Source organism: Trachypithecus francoisi, unplaced genomic scaffold (genome assembly GCF_009764315.1).
Source record: "Trachypithecus francoisi isolate TF-2019V2 unplaced genomic scaffold, Tfra_2.0 Lachesis_group8, whole genome shotgun sequence".
NCBI lineage: Eukaryota > Metazoa > Chordata > Mammalia > Primates > Cercopithecidae > Trachypithecus > Trachypithecus francoisi.
This window is the reverse complement of record NW_022681473.1, coordinates 82,345,767-82,368,682: the sequence shown is the minus strand read 5'-3', so window position 1 is coordinate 82,368,682 and position 22,916 is coordinate 82,345,767. Positions and strand designations below refer to the sequence as shown.

Below are 22,916 nucleotides of genomic sequence, written 5' to 3'. Positions count from 1 at the left end.
TGGGATGACTGAATGAGACCATCTGTTTAAAGCAGTGTGCACAGAACTTGGCACACAAACAGATGGTGCTCAGTAGATGTTAAGCACTGCTGCCACTGTTACCAGCATCATCTCTTGCATCTGCATTGTGACCTGTCAGATACCCATTTCTTATACCCGTGCCTCTTTGTGTTACTAGCGCCTGGCGCAGTGCCTTACACATAGGCAGTGCTCAATTAAAGTAAACTTACGAAGACGATTGTGAGAGTTGTCATGCGCTATGTCATGCTATTCTATTATTCAGTAACTATTCACTCCTCTCTCCCTCTCCCCTGCTGGAGGAGTGTCATAGTCAGTTTAAGTTGCTATAAAAAAAATACCTTACAATCTTACACTGTTGGTAATTTGTAAGCAACAGAAATATATTGCTTACAGTTCTAGAAGCTGGGAAGTCCAGTATCAGGGTGCCAGCAGTGTTTGGAGAGGGCTTGCTCCTCATAGATGCTGCCTGCTACGTGTCCTCATATGGCAGAAGAGCAGGGGAGCTAGCTGGAGCCTCTTTTATCGGGACATTAATCCCATTCATGAGGGTGGAATCTTCGTGATTCAATCCCTTCCCAAAAGCCTCACGTCTTAACACTATACATTTGTTATTAGGTTCTAACATGAGTTATGGGGGTGGGGGAGGGGTGCACAAACATTTAGGACATAACAAGGAATATTCTTTTCTGCTCCACAGTGCTGAGCTTGACCCCATGACCTGCTTTGGCCGATGGAGCGTGAGCCAGTTTTGAATAGAGGCTTTAAGAGGCACTGCAAGTTTGCACCAGCCCTCTTGAGCCCCTGCCTCTCACTTTGAGAACATCATATTCCAGATAGTGAGTACTCCTTCAGCCTGGGTCCTGGAATAAAAAGACACGTGGATCAGATCCTAAGTCAATCCAGTCTGCCACAGTGCTGTTTCAGCTGTTCCCTCAGAGTCTGGGGCAAGAAAAAAATATTTCCATAAGCCAGTGAAGCTTCACAATTGTTTGTTATATAGCAATAATCCAGAAAAATCTGACAAATACATATGTGTAACAAGGTTATGATGGCATGCTGGACTGAAGAAGAGGGACAATAACATGAGATTTTGAGTCCATTACACTAGAGTTCAAATCTTAGCTCCGAACACCTACCAGATGTGTGACCCCATCTGGGCAAGCCTCAGTGATCCCTACCTTGTTGCATTACTGTGACAATTAGCAATAGTACCTAAAATGTACCTTGCACAGTGCCTGTCACATGATAGGTACTTGATAACTGGAAGAAATACTCCAATTAGTAATAAAGGATGGCAAAATACCTTCCCAATTATCCATGATTAAAGTGCCAATTGGAAATTGTTCATCTCAATTAAATATTTCTTTAATTAAACAGATAAATAGAAAGGGTGAAACCATTGCTCAAGTTTGTAGCTTCCAAAATATTTATAGAAAATTACATTTTGAGATACATACTGTGCTCTTTCTAAAATGGTGTAAAACCTCTGAGTAGTCAAGAATATGAATCCCTGTTGTGTCAAATAATAAGAATGCATTCTTTGTGAAGAAAAAAAAACGATTAAATTGCATCTTCCAGACTAGTGATTTAAATCGTGATCAAATCCACTATAGTTTGGGAGGCCCCCATTTAATCCATTTACTGTGAACATTATTAAACATTTATTAAATGCTTGTGCATAGCAAAGAATTTCAAAGGTATGGTTTGGTTCGCAGAGCTCCAAGAAAGTCAAGAACATAAAACTACTAAATGTATCAACTAATCCCAGCATACACACTTTCACAAAACGTTAAGCACTACAATTACTGAAGCACAGAAATAGATTTTTATCCATTGGGAAAGCATTCAGAAAAATATCACCACTAATAAATAATAAAAGATTTATTTGAATTGTAAAATTTGACTAGAAAAGAAATTTATTTAAGACATGAGCTCAAGTCTCTGCCTTTCAAAAAACTAAGAAAAAATAATTTACAGAAAAGATACATATAATCTGGTAGCCACTGTCTGAGTAGCTCAAGCAAATTTAGGGTAGTGTTTGCAAACCACATGAGGAGGAAATGCTTGAAAAGCTTAAATGAAGATTCCTGGGCTCCCACTCCAGATCTATTGAATGACAATCATTGGGAATTTGGCCTGTGAATCTGCATTTGTTAACAAACCCTCCAGGTGACTCATGTGTACTCTGAGAGCTGCTAACCAATGCAAACACTTGGGTAATCTTTGGCAGCTGACTTAAAGGTTTTAAAGTCTCAAATCCAAGCAAGTCTAGGCCATTCTATGCCCACAGGTTAAATAAAGACAAGGAAGTCTAGACCTGAGAGTCAGTAATCGCTACGGCGCTAAACAGCTTTTCATTCTGCCAGCAACTCAAACCATATTTTTTTTTAGCACTTGGAAGCAAAGAACTGATGGATCATTCAACAGTAGCATAAACTCAACAGCACCAAGGTGATGGCTTCTCTTATTGGGCATACAATTGCCAAACTTCTCTTTAGCCCTAGCATCACCTGGAAACAAGTCCAGGTGGTCATTCCTCATCAGCTCCTTGGGCTTAGATTCTAAAATCTACAAGTGCTGAGAGGAGAGAAAGAAAGATGGTTAAGATTCTATGGACACTCTAATCTTCATAAGAAAACTCAACAAGCCCAAACCTTTTTTCCCGTAATACAGAGAAAAAACCCAGTTGTGTTTTCTAAGAGAAGGGAACAGAATGAAATAACAAAGGAGGAAAGACATTGCTACTATAATTTTAAAACTATGAAAAAATCAGAAACATGTAAGAATTGAAAGGAAAGGGCACTGGATTAGGACTGAGGAGATGTGGGTTCAAGATGCAGCTTATATCCTCTAAAACCTATGTGACCTTATAAACTCACTTAGCTACTTTTTAACTCAAAGGAGTTAATGTTTATAGGAAAGAGGTTTTTAAGTCACAAAGCAATGTGAAAATATAAGTGGCATTAGTATAGTTGATGACAAAAGTTTTTATTTTTATTTTTAATTGTTTTTTTTTTTTTAAGACAGGGTGTCACTCTGACACCCAGGCTGGAGTACAGTGGTGTGGTCACTGCTCACTGCAGCTTCGTCCTCCTGGACTCAAGTGATCCTTCTGCCTCAGCTTCCTGAGTCACTGGGACTACAGGCATGCACCACCACACCCAGCTAATTTTTTGTATTTTTTTGTGGAGATGGAATTCCACTATGTTGACCAGGCTAGTCTGGGACTCCTGAGCTCAAGAGATCCACCTGCCTTGGCCTCCCAAAGTGCTAGAATTACAGGCATGGGTTACCATGACTGGCCAATTAAAGCTTTTTTTAAAAAAAAAAAAAAAATATATATATATATATATATATATATATATATATTATATATATATATATTCAGAATATAATGGAGCAAATGCAAATACATATCTTTTCTAAATAACACCGAAGGTAGAAACATTGTAGCAAGTTACCTGTGGGAAAATCTAGGCCACTAATACCAAATTGTTCCTACTTTTCACTGTATCAGGTAAACCAAAATGCAACTTCTTGATTAAAGAAAAAAACAACTCGGTATGACTTGATGTAGTCATCTATATAGCAGTGGTGAATGATTCAGTTCGAACTTTTCCTATGACCTACCTACCCACATTTACCTGAGTCTCAAAGCTAAGTTCATCACTAGAGAGCCATAAAAACAATGGGACTATAAAGAAATCAGGAAGGTTAATCAATGACCAGCACCATTAGTCAATAAGTCCAGGGTTGCAAGGATTTTGAAACCTGTTTAATACTTTATTGCCTTACAGATTTTAGCTCAACACCAAATTTCAGTGTAGTTGGGAACATGCAAGGAAATTCCAACTTATCTTGAGATGGGTGAGAGCAAGGTACACTGCAGTTACACGAAGCTAAGTTTGAAAGTAGGCTCCATATTCTATGTCTTCTCTGAACCTCAGTTCATGAGTTGGTAATTATCAGTCCCACCTCATGGTGCTGTTGGAAGAATTAAATAAGACCTGTCTATAAAACCCTCTGTACAGTGTCTGGCACATTGTAAGTACTCAATGAACTCATTATTATTAGTAGTAAAGTATTAGTACAGAGTAGGCACTCGGAAAAGGCTAGTTCCTCTCTTTTAACATTTTGTACTTAAAAGGCAGAAATATATTACAACCAAATTTTAAGGGATACATGATAACATATAGTATGTGGCAAAGTCAGGGTGAAATTTCCTAACATTGACTTTTTAATCTACTATAGCTATGAAGACCAATTTTACAATTTACACTGGCCATAATTAGAGCCTATGTATACAAAAGCTCTAGTTTAAACTTGAGATGGTACATACAGCTTTCTTGCTACCTAATATTTAATATAGTTTCTTAAATCATTTTTCTGGTATTGTGGATATACAGTTAGTATGTCTATAGGGATACCTTCCTACCACCTGTTCTAATCATCATCACTGGGACTGTTATGAACAGAATGTACATATATGTCCCCTACAAATTCATACTCAGAAGCCCTAAACTCCTATGTAATGCTATATAGTGACAGAGCCTTTGGGAGGAAGTTAAGTTTTGATGAGGTCATGAGGGTACAGCCTTAATGATGGCATTAGTGCCTTTATGGGAAGAAAAAGACCAAAGCCTGCTCTCTCTGCCATTTGGGGACACGGCAAGAAGTTGGTAGTTGGCAAGCCCAGAAGAAGGCCTTCATCTTGACTGTGCTGGTGCCCTGATCTTGGACTTCCAGCTTCCTGAACTATGAGAAATCAATGTCTGTTGTTTAAATCACCCAGTCTGTGGTTTTTTGCTGTAGCAGCTTGAGCTGACTAAGGGAGCAAAAACACTCTATGAATATTGTGGATAAGTATCTAATGTATGTAAATGAGCTCTGAAAATGGTAAGGTGCTAATATTACCATTTAAACAAGACTAGGGAAGACACAGGCCCTCACTTGAGATGTCTACAATCTAAAGTCTAGAGAAATGCACAGTGCTAACAAAGGAACAGAAACACACACATACACAGAGACATGCATGTGTCCAGGCACATGAACATTTTAAAGACAAATAGCGACAATAACAAGTATTTCTAAAAACCTGTATCTTTATCTATGAATGAATAATTTAAAAAGTAAGCCAGAAGCAATAAAAATACTGGAACAATTTTGCCCCATATTTTTAAACGTTTTGTAAAAAATCCCCTTACAAATAAATTCTTAAAATCAATTTTTATAAATAAAATTCATAGCAAGAGTCATTTATTCCATTAAGAAAGCATTTGTAGAAGCACACCTCCTTATATTAATGGAGGTACAGAGTGCAAATGCCCATTGTTCAAGGACCAGACGAACCCATGAAAGATAAAAGACCAAGCAACTAATGCAATATCACTTCTGCAAAGCCTTACTGTAAAGGGAAAGATTCTTATATAAGATCCATTTGAAAATCCATTTCACGCTTCTAACTTAAAGCCAATTCAAATGTAATTTACTTTATCAGATTCCTTCATTTAGAGAGGGTCAGGAGTATAATCAACAGAAGTGACAATTACTTAGCCTTATCAAAAGATGACCTGGTAGCAGTAGTGCTGAGCAAGAAAAAACAAAACAAAACAAACCAGGACTCCCACTGGAAACCCCAGCTGTTAGTGTCTAAACAGATCTTCTAACAAACCAGAACATTCTAAGAAAAAGCATCTACGTGCGTCGTCTCTGCACCAAATGCAACCTCACTTGTCATTCTATTTTAGTGGCCTAACATTCCTTTACTTTTCCAATGTTGACCATTTAAAAGAGTTGAAACAATACTCTTGGCACAAAATATTACACTTACCACTCTCGTCATCTATACTGAACCTTCCAAGACCACTGCCATCCCTGATGGAGTACTGGATCTCTCCATCCCTTCCGGAGTCTTCATCTTGAGCAGTCACCTGCAGCACGCTTGTTCCAATGCGTGAGTTTTCTTTTACAGATCCAACAACAGCAAAGTCTGGGAAATAGGGAGTGTGGAGGTTTTCATTGACATCCACCACTTCCACCTCAACAAAGGAAACAGATGACAGAGAGACAGGCCGCCCTTTGTCTTTGGCCCGCACAGTAAGGTTATAGAATTGCTGTTTCTCATAATCAAGCTCTTTGCTCAAGCGGATGGCCCCACTTGCTTTATCTATTTCAAATCTCCCATTATAGTCATTGACCAAGGAATAGCGTACTTGACCCCCCAATCCAAGATCTGGATCATGGGTCTCAAGCCAAGCAATGACAGTGCCAACAGGGAGATCTTCAAGAACCTTCACACTATAGCTACTGGGAATGAAAGCCGGGGAGCAGTCATTGACATCATCTAAAAAAACTTTAAGAGTGACAACTGAAAACAGTTGCTGACCACTTTCTGCCTTGTCCCTGGCTTCTATTTTCAAATAATAATTGGCTTTGGATTCCCGGTCCAACTGGTCGGCTACATAAACGATTCCAGTTGAGCTATTGATGGCAAACTGCTGTGTATCTGTCAAGACCGAGTAAGTAACTTCACCATTAGAACCTAAGTCTTTGTCTCTGGCTTCCACTTGAATGATTTCAGTACCAATGCCTGAACTTTCAAGAATGTTAACTGAGTAACTGTCTTGAATAAAAACTGGGCTATTGTCATTAGCATCCTCCACATTGATGGTCAGCAGTCTCCATGACGATTTCTGTGGATTACCTAAGTCATAGATGGTGATATTAAGGAGATAGAGGTCTGTGTGTTCTCGATCCATAGGCATAAGGACTTTCAGCTGCCCAGTTTCCATATCAATATTAAAGCAACTATCCGTATTTCCATCTGATATTGTAAATAGCACTTTTCCATTAAAGCCAGAGTCAGCATCATAGGCTTTAATCTTCAGAATGTTAGCACCAACTGGCAGATCCTCCTTTACAGCCACATCAGAAGGAAAAGACTTGTCAAAATAAGGTCCCTGCCTATTAATTGAATAAAAGTCAAGAAATCCATCTTCCAGATTCAGTTTCCCATTTGCTTTTGCCTTAATGAGTAGTTTCTCTGCCAGCTTTTGAGCCACACGAGTTTCTCTGCAGCTGAAGCTCTTTGAAGACACCTTCCCATGTAGGACGGAAATATTAATAGACATGGGGTCTGCAAGATTCTCTCCATCAGTTGCTGTAATTCTGAGGGCAAAATTGCCATTTTTAATGCCAGAATTTGTCAGTGATTTTTTAAGCTGTAAAACACCAGAGTCTGGGTTTAAATAAAAGAAGCCAAGTTCATTTCCAGAAATTATTTTGTACTTTACAAGTTCAAGTTCATCGATATCGATCGCTGAGACTGCTGTGATGTGTCCACCGACCGGAAAGTCATATGAAATAACTCCCTGGCAAGCCACTTTTTCAAAGAGAGGGCTGTTGTCGTTGACATTTCCTATTCGAATAGTCACATTGACCTCACTTTCATGGCGGTACGGCGAACCCCAGTCAGAGGCTCTAACAATGAATCTGTAAATTTCTGGGGAGGATTCAAAATCCAATTCTTCAGTTGTGCTAATAACACCTGTAAACTGGTTAATGGCAAATGGTAACAAATTCAGGCTAGCGATACTATAGGTGATGTACCCATTTTCCCCTTTATCCTTATCAGAAGCTGAAACTGTTAGAACGCTGGTTCCCACCGGAACACTTTCATTCACATTAGCATCGTAGAGTGGTTGCTGAAATTCTGGGGTGTGGTCGTTCGCATCTTCTATGCTGATGGTGACTTGTGCTTTTAAATCTCCTTCCTTGTTTGTCACCTCCAGTTTATAAACCTCCTTCTTAACAGTATTCAGTGGCTGTGCTGTAACAATCAGACCCGACCGAGGATTAATTTTGAAGTACACTGCATCCTCACCAGGAGATAATTTGTATTCCACATCTATCGGTTCAGGACTTAGTTTTACTATAGCAACCACGACACCAGGAGGGGAAAATTCAGTTACGCTCACATCGTACACTTCTTTTTCAAATCTAACAGGGACAGTGTGTCTTGTGGGGTTGCCAATGTGGACTGCCTTTAATGCTGAAAATTTTTGAGGAGATCCCTTGTCTTTTGCTTGAAGAGTGAGATTGTAGCCATAGGGAAAGCTCTCCCAGTCAATCTGCTTCCTCTCCTTAATCTTGTACTCATTCAACCACTTTCCTTCCTTAGCCAGGAAGAACTGATCTAAAGGATCCCCAGCCACGATGGAAACAGATTCGATCTCTCCATTGGCTCCATCATCTAAGTCATCAACTGTCACTACTGCATATGTCGGCTCTTTTTCCAATGAGAAAGGAACATGAGTGACTACCTGGATTGTTGGGGCATGTTCATTTATGCGCTCAATGTGAACATAAAGCTTTGCAGTACTGCTCACTCCATTGTTTCCATACAGTTTCATTCCCCGGTCCACAGCCAAAATTTCCAGATCATACCTATTCTTTTCATCATAATTTAATCGGCCACTTAAGGAGATGACACCACTCGTGGGGTGAACTGAAAAGAGATCAACTTTATTTTTAAAGTAGTAGTAGAATTCTCCATTGGAACCAATATCTGCGTCTGTTGCAGTCACCTGGGCGACACTAGTCCTTAGAGGTGTGCTTTCTGCTATGGTAACAGAGTATGTTGTGGGTGAAAACAGAGGTCTCAGATCATTCATATCTAAAACCTGTATATTCACTTTGGTCCATGCTTCCAAATCCTCTCCTCTGACAGAACCTTTTACTATCAATAAATAATTATCCTGGATTTCCCTATTTAATATGGCAGAATTGCCACCTTTAGTTCTTATTCTGAGAAAACAGAAATCTGCAATGATGACTTCCTCTGCTTTGAAAAACCCTTCCTCGTCTCCGGACACTATTCTGTATTTGATATCCCAGGACAGATCTATTAAGGTGATGCCCATTCTACTCTGGCTGTTGACGTAGGTCCTTGCTGCTGAGTTCTCATACACGGTAGCATTATAAATGGAATGTGTGAAGTGGAAGTTCAGGGGCCCAGTCCCCGGCAGCCCCTGGGAGACGGTGGCCAAAAGCTTGAAAAGCAGGAGGATGAGGCAACAAGGAGGAGGCCGTGTGCCCACACAGTGTCCCATAATTATATCCATCACATCATACTTCCATCCTGGAGGGGAAGAAAGAGAGAGAGAGAAAATACAAATTAACCATCCTAGAAGAAGTGGGAGAGTGGGAAATAACTATTAGGAAACCATGCTTTTCAAAACTTTATCATAAAATCTTTTGACTAAAACAGCAATATAAGAAAAAATTAGAAACCTTGCCACTACTAGGTAATGAGGAACCCAAGATTACTAGAATTTAGCCGAATCTTGTAAGAATTTTTTTCAAGTGACACTTTGTTAAATAACACTTTTTTACTGCTGACAGGGTTGTTCATTGGTACAAGATGTCTTACACTCTGAAGGTCAATTTAGAGGTATATATTGGAGGTCTTAAGTGCATTTACCTTTGACTTAGAACTGCCTTTGTAGTAATGATCCTATAGAAACATTTAAACAAGTATCTGTTATAGCACATTTTAAGGTAACAAAAAAAATGAAGAGATGCTAAATGCCTATCAATAGAGGACTGAATAACTCATGATGTATTCATAAAATAAAATAATATGCAGTCATTAAAAATAGAGATATAAAAGTTGTGCATTTTCAGATGCAGTAAGATGTAATGCTAAGGAAAAACAGGCCATCAAACAGTATATATAGCATGAGTTCTATTATTATATAAACATCTATATGTGCAACTGAATCTTTATATTTAAAAAGGATTAACTGTGTTGCGGGATTTGGTGGCATATCTGCATTTTCTAATTTTTCTTCAATGAACATTGTTCATCAGTAGTTATATAATTAATTTTATAATTATAATCTTTTAAAAATGCTTCAAGGTATTACCATCTTTCATTGTGCTTACTTTTAAACTGATCAAGGCATATACATAATGTAATGCCATGAAAATGAACAAAGTGTCAAGTTACAAAGCAGAGACAATAATCCCTAAGGAGTTATATGACTGGAGTGATATCCAAACTATTCAGAACAAGGGAGGTAAGAGTGATTACTTGCAAGAAAAACTTAGGAAATCACAAGAGATACTTCCAATTACTTTCATCAATGACTATTAAATTTGGACGGTTTCTACAGTTTCATGACTATGTGGGTTAAAATATACAAACTTTTTCCTATTTTAGCCAGTAAAATCAATCAAGGAGAGGGGAGAAAGGAGGTATTCAATAAGAAAAAATTAAGTCTATTCATACCCAAAGGATCAGACTTCTAGAACCCCCGAATATTAATTCTTCTGTTCAGTCTTACACTCTGCAAGCCCTTGATATTCTCCTTTTCTTCCTCTACAGGGGGAATGTGAAGATGACAGGAGATGGGAAATGAATTTCTTTGCAGGCATGCAATGATGTAGGCACTGTGTCAGTCATTTTTCCACTTTGTTATATTTAATCTTCACAACAATCCTAAGTAATAGGTACCATTTTACCCAATGACATATTAGAAAACTGAGGGTCAGAGAAGTTAATCTTACTTAGTTGAGACATTTGCCCAAGCAATGTTCCCCAGCCAGCAAATAGCAAAGCAGGATCTCAGACCTTAATCTTTCCCTAAAATCCATGCTTTTCCCCATCACACAATCACTCTCTCAAAATTACCTGCAAGCAAGAATGAAATAATTAAGGATCCTAGAAGCACATATGACATAATTTAATTCTAATGAAATAGTTAACATGTATCATTGATTTTAAAAAGCATAACCCATCCCTGCCCCCAGCATATCTTTTTGGTTATCTCCTCTCTGGTTTTAATGTAGTTCTAATTATTGGCTGCAAACTGAAAAAAAAAAAAAAAAAAAAAACCCCTATAGGAGTTTAACATATTAAAATATTACAAATTATATTTATGGTTTATAAAACCCTTTCATATCCAAGATTAGCAAGGCACATATTATTATAACCTTTTTGTTAATGAGAATATAAAACCTCATTTTCCTATCTAGACTTTATTAGTTAATTCTAAATAGACTTAACTTTTTCTTGTTGAATACCTCCTTCCTCCCCTCTCCTTGATTAATTTTACTGGCTAAAATAGGAAAAAGTCTTTATCTTTTAACCCACATAGTTATAAAACTGTGGAAACTGTCTAAATTTAATAGTCATTGATAGAGTCTAGCAAACTCTAGATTAGAGCTTAGGCTCTCTCCATACCCCACAAGGCTTTCCTATTTTTTTGTTTAGCTCCGCCTTACGAGAGACTCTCCTGAAGTGAAACCTTGAGCATGTAAATGCTGGTTCTGCCTGAGAATGTAAGATATCTTGCTGCTATCATCTGCTTAAGTATCCAGTAGAAAACATGGAGTTACAAATATAAAAAGTCAAGTTTAATTTACGGACTTTACAGGCATTTACAGACAGCAAAAACGAAAAGCCAAAAAAGGGAGTAAGTTTCTACAAAGGAAGTTAATTTCACATGCAGTTCTTTAGAGGCATCGCATGTGCTAAGTAAGTAGAACAGGCAGCCTGTGGACAGCAGCTCTGGTAACTAGGTCAGGGACCAAATCAGATGGCCGCTGGTGACCCTGCTCAGTAAGTTCCTAGAAAGACACTATTGGGCTGCTGGTCATTTCAAAGGAAACTTTATTAAGAAAATGATACATTTGGGGTTTTCTGGATGCAGTAGGTTCAAATGTCCTACCTAGCAGAGTGGCGAATCCCAGTGTGCTTGAGTGTCTACTTTGCGGAGTACAGTCAGCTGAAATATGGGAACAACAGAACCTCTCTTTAGTGATCACAGAAGTACACTAGCAGAAGGTTTAGTAGTATTTTGTATGCTTCAGGAGTCTCTTCTATTTCATCATCTCAAAAGGTTCCAAAGTAGTGGAGAAATTTTTAGGCTCACTGTGGACATGTGAGTAAGCAAGTCTCTTGTAAGGGAATGCAAAGGTTAGGTTACAGTTTCTCAAGGTGAAACACTGGGATCATTCCCAGAATGCTCCAGAAAAATACAAATAAAGTTTCTGCCTCATTTCCTACTCACGATTCTATGCTGAGAAGACTTCCTGTAACAGTAATTTTGCTGATCCTTTGCCCAAGGAGTCTGGACTCCATGGTCATGAGACAGGAAAACTTCCCCCATGAAAAATCCAGTTCAACTGAACTTTTCTGAGTCTGCCCCCTCATTCGCACTCTGGACTTCTACTTAAGGAAAACTGATGGGAAGTACATAACTCTATTCCCAGCACCCAGTATAGCACCCCCCACACAGGAAGCAAACAACACTGGTTTGTTGAACAGAACACTAAGTACTAATGTAACCAGAGGCCCAGATGCCTTTAATATGCTCCGTTTCCTATTCCCCAACAAAAAGCACATCTTACTTCAGGAAACCGAATCAAGAAATTATACAGGTTCAAAGGAGCCTTAAAGATCATCTGTTTCAACCTCCTGAGTTTACAGATGAAGAAACTAGGGTCCATAAAATGAAGAGATTCCCCTAATACCAGGTCTCAAGTCTCCCAGGTTCAGAGCTAATGCCAAACTGAAACACAGTTCAATTGAACTAGTTTTCATTGAGTTCCACTACAATTTTAGAACTGTGGTTTATCATTATGTTGGAGGCCTCTTCCTTTTCTGACACCATATTTCTCTCCCTGGTGTTATTTCCTCCTCTAAGTAGTTAGCTGTTTGTAAATAAACATTAAAGTGCCCTAAGGGGATAGTTACTTTTACAAATCATTCTGTGAATCTTTCAAGGCAAAGAATGCTGTCATAATATGAAAACATACCATTCAATTTAACTATTCAAAAATTGGTGCTTTTGCATAGTGAATTTTTCTTTCAGCAAGATACACTGCTGGAATTGTTTTCTTATAAACCAGAATCAGTGGTCTTAAATGCAAATAGAAAATACTTCAAAACAAGCATAAATGGAGTGGTATTATCACGTACTGAAATGTAGACCTAACACCAAAAAATTGAGCAGGGCTAAGTTTGCCAATTCAGTTGTTGAAAACAAAATATCTTTTAAGGCTTTTGTATTTTTATTGTGGCACAGGAAAAAAAAAGCCCTATCTGACACAAATTATTTTTATAAGCCTTGTAGTTTTCCCACTGATTGGGAAATAAATGAGTGCTAGAAGCTAGGAATGTTGTACAATTTTGCAAAGCAAATTCTAGAATCAAATTTTGTCTTCTTTTCTTTTTAGTATGCCAAGACAACTGTTCAGGTTTTTTAAAAAATAATATTGCCTTTTCCATATTGAAGCCAAGCTATTTGTGAAACCAATATGATAGTTACAGTGTTTTAGGTGCTCCACACATTGATTTATTCTACTACTTCTAGATTATTTTAAAGAAAGCACTTAGTTCCCAACCTCAGAGCCTATTTTCTACAACTTACTAACATAATCAATAATTTTTGATATAATTTCCAAAGAGATTATCAAGCCATCAATCTTCAAGACATTTATTTTTCAGAGGCATTCCTGGTGTGACTCCCCATCCTGCCCTTCTGTTCTGTTAGGATGGATCTTACTGTGGGATTCAGAAGGGCATGCAGATTTTTCTTTCCACGGATGAATAAATACCAGAGACCTTGGGGGCAGGGAACAGCAATCACAGAGACTACCTCTCTGGGACAGCCTTGGCTCTGCAGGATACCTATGCTTGCTTTGGTAACCTGATAAAGCTATTTTCTGCCAACATTAATCTGGTCTGCTTAAATTGGTGAGACTTCTGAACACTACAAAATGTATTTTAAAAATATATTTCATTTTCATTCCCTCTCTTCCTATCTTTTCTATTGTGAGGGAATTCTGTTAGCCAAATTGGGAGGATACTCAAGAAATTTGCTATGTTAGGCTGTAAAGCAAAGAACAAAGTCAATATAGAGTCCCCTTGACAGGAGTCCTTGAAGAAGGTGACCCATGTTCAAACTGCAAATAGAAGATCAGTCTCTGCTTCGGTGTATGCAGTGCCAGAGCCAATGCCAACACAAAGGCAGAGCATGCAACGGCTATAGAACGTGCACTTTGGCACTTGACTGCCTGCATTCAAATCCCATCTATGTCATTTACTAGCTTTACGACCCCAGGCAAGCTATTGAACCTCTTCGCACCTCAGTTTATTCTTCTATAAAATGAGAACAATAATGCCTACCAAATAGGATTTGAGCTAATAAATGGAAAATATTTAAAACAGTTCATGGCACATAGTATATAATTGTTAGCTATTATCATTAGTTAAGGCAGATTTTAGAGAAGACAAAATCTGGGGATCAACACAGGGAGTAAAATTTACAAACTACTCTACATTTTATTTTCCAGTAGAAAAAAAAACACACACACATCAAAGGTAAAGGAAAGAATGTCTTTTCTTTACTAAAAGCTATGTTAGCCTCAAAGGTCAGACAAACCTGAGTTGAATCCAGGATTTGCCATCTAGTGGCTGGGTAACTTTGGGGCTAATATCGAAAGCTTCATTAATCTCAGTTTCTTATCTTTAAAATGGGGATTATAAGAGTTCCCACTGTCAGGTAAAAGGCTTAACATAGTGTCTGGCACATAGTAAATATTCCATGAATATTAATTGACATAATTATTAAGGTTTTCAGAAGCAGGAACACAAAACAAAAAACAAGTAAAACTGAGGTAAGGATAAAGGGTCCAGAGAGGGACCACCCCTAATATGAAAGCTACCCTTTCACAGATCACAAACTTGTGCCAGGGGTCAGAGTCAATGCCACAGAGTGGACTTGTGCATGGTGACACGGCCAAAAGCTATTGCCAGAGCTCTGTAATCGATTTCAATCCCTGTGTATGCACTTTCAAACTCTGAAAACTACAGCTGCATTAGGGAGCTATTCCTTAGACCTAGCATTTAATTCCTGGGGAGTTCAAGCAAGATTTCTCCTTGCAATGATGAGTCCCAGAACAGCCAGATACTGCTTAGCCCTATCTTCTAGAGCAGCCTATTCTGATACCACTCAAATTACCATTCTCATGGCACCACTTTATGTTCTGGGTCCTTGCTCCTGAAATCAGTTATAGACTGCTCGTATGACATACTTGGGAATAAAGTTTTACTCTCTGGTTGGTGCTAATGGCTGTTTGAAAAGAAGAAAAAGGCTTTGATGCAGGTTATTTTTTAAAAAATACAAACCATTGTAGCTAGAAAATGTATAAGATAATATACTAAGTATTTGAATCACAATAATTTAGGTTATGCCACTATTCACATTATATAATGAAATACTGAGCCAAAGTCATATAAAGTCACTGCGTTTTATAGCCAAAGGGATCACAAACTTTTCTACCCCAACACCCTAGTTTAGCCATTGAGGAAACAGACTGAGACAGGTTATGTGATTTGAACAAGGTCACAGAGTTTGCCTATAAAAAAGCTAAAACTAGACCTGAGGTCTCTGCTGTTAATTTGACTCTGACAGCTCTTGTTTCCTTTAGGAATGCAGGTCTCTATCCATCTGCACCTATAAGTTTTACTCAGAAGGTTTAGATAAAATGCCACCCACCAATTCTATGAAGCTATTTTGGAGATTTCCCATTCAAATGTCAGCACCACTTCTTCTAAAGCTGTGACTCTTAAACTCTAGAGAGCATCAAAACCATCATAAAGCTTGTTAAATTTCAGATTTGTGGGTACCACTGCAGAGTTTCTGACTCTGTTGATCTGGGGTGGGGTCTGAGAATTTACAATTCTAACAAGTTCTGAAGAGATGCTGGTCCTCTCTTTGAGAGGACCCCACTTTGAGAACCACTGCTGTAAACATTGTCTGTATTTTATTTCTACCTACCTTTCTGACAGTACTGTCTTCCTTAGATTAGTTACTTATGTGTATCTTTAAAGTATACACTAGACCATAAGCTCCTTGAAGAAAAGTTATGGGCCTTATTTCTTCTTATAGTATCTAACAAACAGCCTTGAAATGGTAAAAATGTAATCAATTTTTGGTGAGGCAGACTGAGCTAGTCAGCACACACCATTAACTCTACAGCAGACTCCAGGGAGAAGATGAAATGAACATCAGTCCAATTAGGAATTATAATCATAAAACTTAGAGACCCTGTGGAAATAGCTAGCCCACCATTTCCCAAACTGTGTTCCATGACACACTAATTCTGTATAGGTTGGCGACTAAAATATACTTTAGGAAACACCAGTTGAACAAAGATAAAGAGGTTTCTTAAGGTAGAACTTCCTGGAGCCATTAATATGCTCCAAAATAAACTTCCCTCATCTCCCATCCTTAGTCACCTCTAAAAATTTACTCTGCTTTTTAATCTCCATATGTAAGCACAGTAGATATAGTGCCCTCCCCTAGTCTTATTTGAGGCGGGTACGTTTCAAGACACCCAGTGAATGCCTGAAACCAAACCCGATTGCCAACGATCGATTTGTGTTACCGTTTATGTTTTCCACCCACATACTTAATGCCTTTTCCATCTCATCTAAGCACTTATTACACACTGTGGCTGTAACTTTTGCAGTTTCAGGTGTGACAGCAAAACTAGCACAGATTTATGTTTTCTTCTTCACAACTTCGTGGACAGAAGATTCACTCTTACTCTAGGTCTTAGCAATCTCAGCATTTTTTTCTTTTCTTATGAAGTCAGGAACTTTCACCGTTTCACTTAAAGGAAGCAGCATATAGTTTCTTTCCAGCATATTGAAACTGCCAGCATCACTACTCTTGAGCTTTGAGGCCATTATTAAGTACAGTAAGGGTGACTTGAACACAAACACTGCAATATCAGGATTGGTGATCTGATAACAAAACAGCTACTAAGTGACTAAGGGGCGGAAAACATGCACAGCATGGACACGCTGGACAAAGGGAGTACTCCCATCCGAGTAGGACGTCGGAGAAACAGTGAGGGATGAAGTCAGAGTCCATCAGGTAACTCAAAATGGCATGAAATTCAAGACTTATGAATGATTTATTTTTGTAATTTTCCATTTGATGTATTGGGACCATGGTTGGCAGTGGACAAGTGAGACATTGGGAAGTGAAACCACGGATAAGTGAGGACTACAGCACTTATTGTCTACTAAAGTTCCATGGTGCATAGTCAGAATTCAGTAAATACCTGTTACATGCACAATCATGCTATGTAAATTGGGATCCCAAGGGACATAATAGGTACAATTTCAAAAATCTATTTGATCATGAATTCCTTTCTTTCTCCCTATACCCCACACCTATACTGCAAAGTCTTAAAGAAAGAGTGTTCTGTGAAATAGAGTTGGGGCAACATTGAGTCTAAGCTAGACACTGTGGCTCTAGCTGCCTGGAAAGCTTTAGAAGTGAGGTATAATCAATCCCAAGATTCTAAAGACTAGTTCATTATTCTCCTTCATCCTACACCATATCATAGGGTACAAATTCTCATGTTAACTAAGATGAGTGTTATCCCTGAAGAAACTGTTCCAATACTTGTCACGTAAACACATCCCCACATTTCGACTGAAGAATGAGACAACTGCTCCATAATTTGCTGTGCTAAACATTTATTTCTGATTAGAAAAAAAGTAAATAGAGAATTTGCACAGTTCTGTGAGCTACAAGGTCTAACATGAAGAGAAGAATCTTCTCAAAGTTGAATAACCATCCATATATTTTTGTAATTTTTCTTATCTAGTTTTACTTAGTCAATGGCCAAAAGCAGTTGGCCAAGTCAAAAATATCCTGAGATATAAAACCAGAAGCCAAGGTCATATTTCACCTCTCTGGAAAACTCTGCTTGCCTACCCTGAGCTCTAAGTCGAGTATGGCTTTATAACAAGAAGAGTATTTTATTTACAGGGATATAATACCACCTTTGTCATTCTCCACAAGAGAAAAAAAAAATCCCAAACCAAAGCTTTCAGCTGGTTCTGCCAAATAGCCAAGTAGACCATTACCAAAAGCCAACCTTTTTCGTTATAATAATGCTCTAAATTCTAACTTTTTCCAATGATGCAAATCTTCCTGTCTAAGAGTGGTCTCTTAGGAAAGAAGTCAGTCGGCGTGAAGCAAGAGTAATTCAAGTTGGTTCTGAGAAAAATGGAAGATTCAGCCACACAGTGGCAGTATTATGAATACCCTCCTTTATTTTCTCCCCACGTGCTAGAAATATTTCCATATAACACTAGTTAATGTCAAGTATCATTTCATCAGTAAATGCTTCAAATTCAGGAGTAATTCAACCAGGGGCTATCAGAAGGAAAGATTAGCATGTTGTTCAAGCCTTTTAAAAATCACTTCTCTCTCTGGAGAAAGAAATTCATCATGGTATAAGAGGAAAAAAAAGTAAGGAGAGGATATAATTTGCTCCTATGCTTGGTTGTCTGATAAAAATATTCCAGAAAAATGCATTATTTCATTTTTTCTCTTGTAGGCCTCGCTGACAGAAACCAAAGGGTAAATATATTAGTATTCTCTCATGCTTAAGATTTTAAAAAAGGAAAAAAAGAAAAGAAAACCTTTTCCAGTAATAGCATTTACTCTGGAAAAACAGCTTGGAAGAGAAAAGGGGCCAAATCATTTCAAATGGAACAAATAAATAGTGTTAATTCCAATAGTTGAGGGGCAAAATGCCGTTCAGAAAATAAAAGTGCTTGGAGAGCCTCTGATTGCTACAGTCTGACACAATGGATTTTCACTGCTCTGCCAACTCCCTGCCATCTGCTATATTTCCAAAAGTTAACATCTTTTTAGCCATCCCAATTGCCATTCCCCTTTAAAAGTGAGTCTCCTTCAAGGAAAAGAGGATCTACAAAGTAAAATGAGAAGACAGGAAAGCAGAAGATAGAGGACCTTCCCTTGTTGCACCCCTTTCCTGTTGAGAAAGAGATGGAGACATAGGGCAAGGGGAAAGCTAGTGCACGCTGGGGAGCGGAGGCTTGGGCATATGCAGAGCTGCCATACATCATTGAGTTGAAGGATCATCATGTGACCATTTTCCAAAGAATGGAAACTCCAAAAAAAGATGTCATAAATGATAAGACATCCTGAATTTTGTGGAGGACTTATGAGAGAATAATAATCCAGTTCCAAATCTTACCATGTTTACACACGGGACAGTTCTTGCCCTAGACAAAGCAGACACAGGCTCAAGCAGGTGGTTCTGTAAGTGCTTGTCTATTTGGCTAAACATCCCCCAAGAATGTAAGGCAGCAACACAGAGTTCATCCACGGCAGGTAGACAATGAAAATTTGCTAAAATGAATTGAATGAGAAGAGTGATACACACTCAGCTCTCTAAAATGGGATAATATTAGCTATGTCTGCCTTCATGAAGGTTGGGATATGAGCAGATGAGTACCAGGAGAGGAGGAGGGAGAAAATAATTGTGCAAGAAATAAACAAACAATATATCACAAAATGACTGAGACTCTAAAACAGTATTTCAGGCAGCAATCTGAATGAACTCAAAAAGGAGAAGAAGAAACCAAACAGCTTAACATTTATTAATAGAAGGACGAACACACTGCGGAGAGGTAGAAATTATACCATGGGAGGAGGAAAAGAAGATTATTCGGAAATAGGCAGCAATAAGCATTCCAAGGATTTAAAAGAGCTTGCATGTGGGTCAAGGAATACAATCTAGAAGTTTGCTGACAATCCAGAAATCTTGTCAGTCTTGTCTCCTGATATTACCATCACTGACAACAGTGTCTTAGCAAACAAGGCAAAATGCAAATCTTGTTCCTTCAGCTTCCCATATTCCCCATTAAGGTTATTTATTATTGACTGGTGCATATAAGCCCACATTGTCTGGATTAGTACTCAGTGCTAATGAGACCAAGGTCACCCCTTCAATCACCACATGGGACTACCCAAAGAGTCCTTCTTCCTAAGAATAGGTCAACACGGACAGCTCTCAACTACCCTCCATCTCCACTAAAGAGCCCGAGGCTGCAGAATCCTGAGTCAGTGGGATCCTCTTCTTACACAGTCACTTAAGAAAACATATTGTCTTACAGGGACAGGACATTTGTAGACATTTTTATAGACAACACGCCTTAAAGAAAATGTCCAAGAACCTCCAGCTAGTTATTTCAGCATAAGTAACCTCAGCCTCACATTCTAGGTCCAGGACAGGGTTACTATCCCAAGGCAGCCACAAATAGACCAGGTGTGAGATCGCCCAGCCCCTCAGAGTTGGCCTGAGTAGAATGCTGTCCCCTAGAGGTGCTGCCACAGAGAACAAGACAAAGCCAGTTGATGGAGCTCATCCTAAGAGAAAACTAGTCTTCTGGATCTCCACAAATCCTGCTGCACATCCCAAATTTTGACAACTGCATCTTAGCAAACAAGGCAAAATACAAATCTGGCTCCTTCAGCTCTCCCATAGTCCCCGTTAAAGTTATTTATTATTGACTGGTGCATATAAGCCCACATTGCCTGGATTAGTACTCAGTGCTAATGAGACCAAGGTCACCCCTTCAATCATCCCATGGGACTACCCACAGAGTCTTCCTAAGAACAGGTCAACATGGATCTTAAGAAGAATTAGAACTTGGGGTGGGTAACATATGGCCAATGAAGTGACTTCCTAGGTCATGTTATATCCTTGAAATGAGGTTACCAAGGGCAATCAGCTTGTTTTGCTCCTTCAATCCCCTCTTTGGGAACCTGGTATCATTTTTGAAACTGAAAGCCAGAGTGAGAAAGCAATCCAATGCAGACAGTTCAAAGAGAAAATGAATGCATAATAACTCAGTGAATTCAAATACAGTTAGGGCCATGGAGACATAGCAGATTGCAGTTCACAGACAATGAGGTGAATGAGAGAACAACTAAGGGGCCAGGTATTGCTTGACTGTGCAAAAGATGACAGCAACCCTACAGCCTTAAGCCACTCACCAGTCTGACATCTCCACTCTCATCCCCTCCACAGCACTCCTGCTACAACCAACCAGCCACATAGCTGAAACCTGCACAAATCCTAGCCCTGCAGAAACATTTCAATGCCTTTCCCGTGCTTTCAGGATAGTAAAGACCAAAACTGGCAAGGCTGTGGCTGAAACATTTCCACCAAATTTGAGCCTGGCTTCTTTTTTTTTTGAGACGAGTCTCACTCTGTCACCCAGGCAGGAGTGCAGTGGTGTGATCTCAGCTCACTGCAAGCTCCGCCTCCTGGGTTTACACCATTCTCCTGCCTCAGCCTCCAGAGTAGCTGGGACTAGAGGCGCCTGCCACCATGCCTGGCTAATTTTTTGTATTTTTAGTGGAGACAGGGTTTCACTGTGTTAGCCAGGATGGTCTCGATCTCCTGACCTTGTGATCCGCCCGTCTTGGCCTCTGAAAGTGCTTGAATTACAGGCATGAGCCACCGCATCTGGCCCCTGGCTTCTTGTTTGGCTTATCTCAAACCACTCTGCTTTCCAGCGACACTGGCCTTTTTTTGATCCTAGCCGAACACTTCCCACTTCAGGAGCTTTGCACGTTTCCCAAGTTCAACTGGCTTCCTCTTTCCTGATTTCCCATCATGAAAACATGCACAGAGTCACTGCAGCTTCCATATTCTTCAGGGCAGATTTATGTGATCTCCAAGATTATGTATGGCCCCTGTTATGTGTCCTCAGAGCACACAGAACATTTCATTTCATTTGCAACACGTACTATTATTCTAAATATATTTTAGTAAGACTATTTGACTAATATCTGTTACTCCAACTTGACTATAAACCGAATGAAGAAAGGCACTTTCTCTTTGGACATCAGTTACCCCACACAAAACATACATACTACTGGACACATAGTAGGTGTTCAATAAATATTTGTTGTTTAATGAACTACAAATGTGTTATGAAACTCCAAGAAAATATAGGATTAGATCAGTGTTTTCCCATAGAGTAAGGGGCAATTTTGACCCCCATGGGACATTTGGCAATCTTTACAGACATTTTTGTTATCACAATGAGAAGGATGCTGCTGGTATCTAGTGGGTATAGGCCAGAGATGCTACTAAATGTCCTACCTAGGACAGCCCCCGAAACATAGAACTTACAGGCCTAATATGTCAATATTATTGAGGTTGAGAAACCCTAGATTAGCGGAACTAATTCAACTATAGTGGGAAGGGTAGAGCCAATGATATATTAATAGAAAAAAGCAATTCCCAAGAGGAATTTTTTCATAGCTGAGGCACTGCATAGAGTTCCTCTGTTGCCATTGAGAGGTTCTGGGGATCATGCTCCAGGCAAGGTCAGCTCTGCATGTCTGAGGTTAGAAATTGGGTTCCCTTCTACTGGATCTGGGATGACTTCCATCCCTACAATGTAAACCTGACTGGGTTCTGAGGTCTCCACCCACAACAGAGAATTAAGGATCCATCACCTCTTGGTGGTAGAACCAAGATTTCTTCAGGAAGTATTCTCATGTAGCAAGGCCATTAGTCACCTTGAGAGCTAGAATCCCCGTTTGTTCCCAAGGACTAATGTTCTCCAGTTTTTGGCCAGCCTGACTTGTATCTCACTCTTTACAGAAGCATTTATTCTGCCAACAAAATTAAGACCCCAGAAGATTAATCTTCTCAGGTCAACACAGGGCCACCTCTCCAGAGGCTCGCATAATTTTCTCTGCATGACTACCAAGACCACAGCCTCCCAGGCCTTCAAGTGGCCTCACTTTTTCATGACTTTGAGGAAATCATTTTACTCTGCAGCATGGTTTACGAGGCAGTGGCTGTCAAATCCTGCCCCGCATTGTGAAACCAAGTATAATTCCCATAATTCTACCCCAAGCTACAATAACCTAAACAGATTTTAAATGCTTCACCTTAATATCAACAGTTTCTGCAAAGGAAATAGAATCATTGCTTTGACAAGCCTTAAACTAAGAAGCCTCATTCTA

At 39.1% G+C, this 22,916-nt stretch overlaps 1 protein-coding gene across 2 annotated transcripts in view; it reads right to left on the bottom strand.

The window, feature by feature from the left end:
* Window positions 1-22,916, bottom strand: part of FAT3 (FAT atypical cadherin 3) — a 717,192-nt gene that overhangs the window by 564,938 nt on the left and 129,338 nt on the right. For both annotated transcript variants that reach the window (XM_033205378.1, XM_033205380.1), the window contains exon 2: window positions 5,852-9,160. In XM_033205378.1, coding sequence (XP_033061269.1) covers window positions 5,852-9,143 — 3,292 coding nt within the window. In that variant the 5' untranslated portion in view covers window positions 9,144-9,160. The remainder of the gene's footprint in view (window positions 1-5,851; window positions 9,161-22,916) is intronic.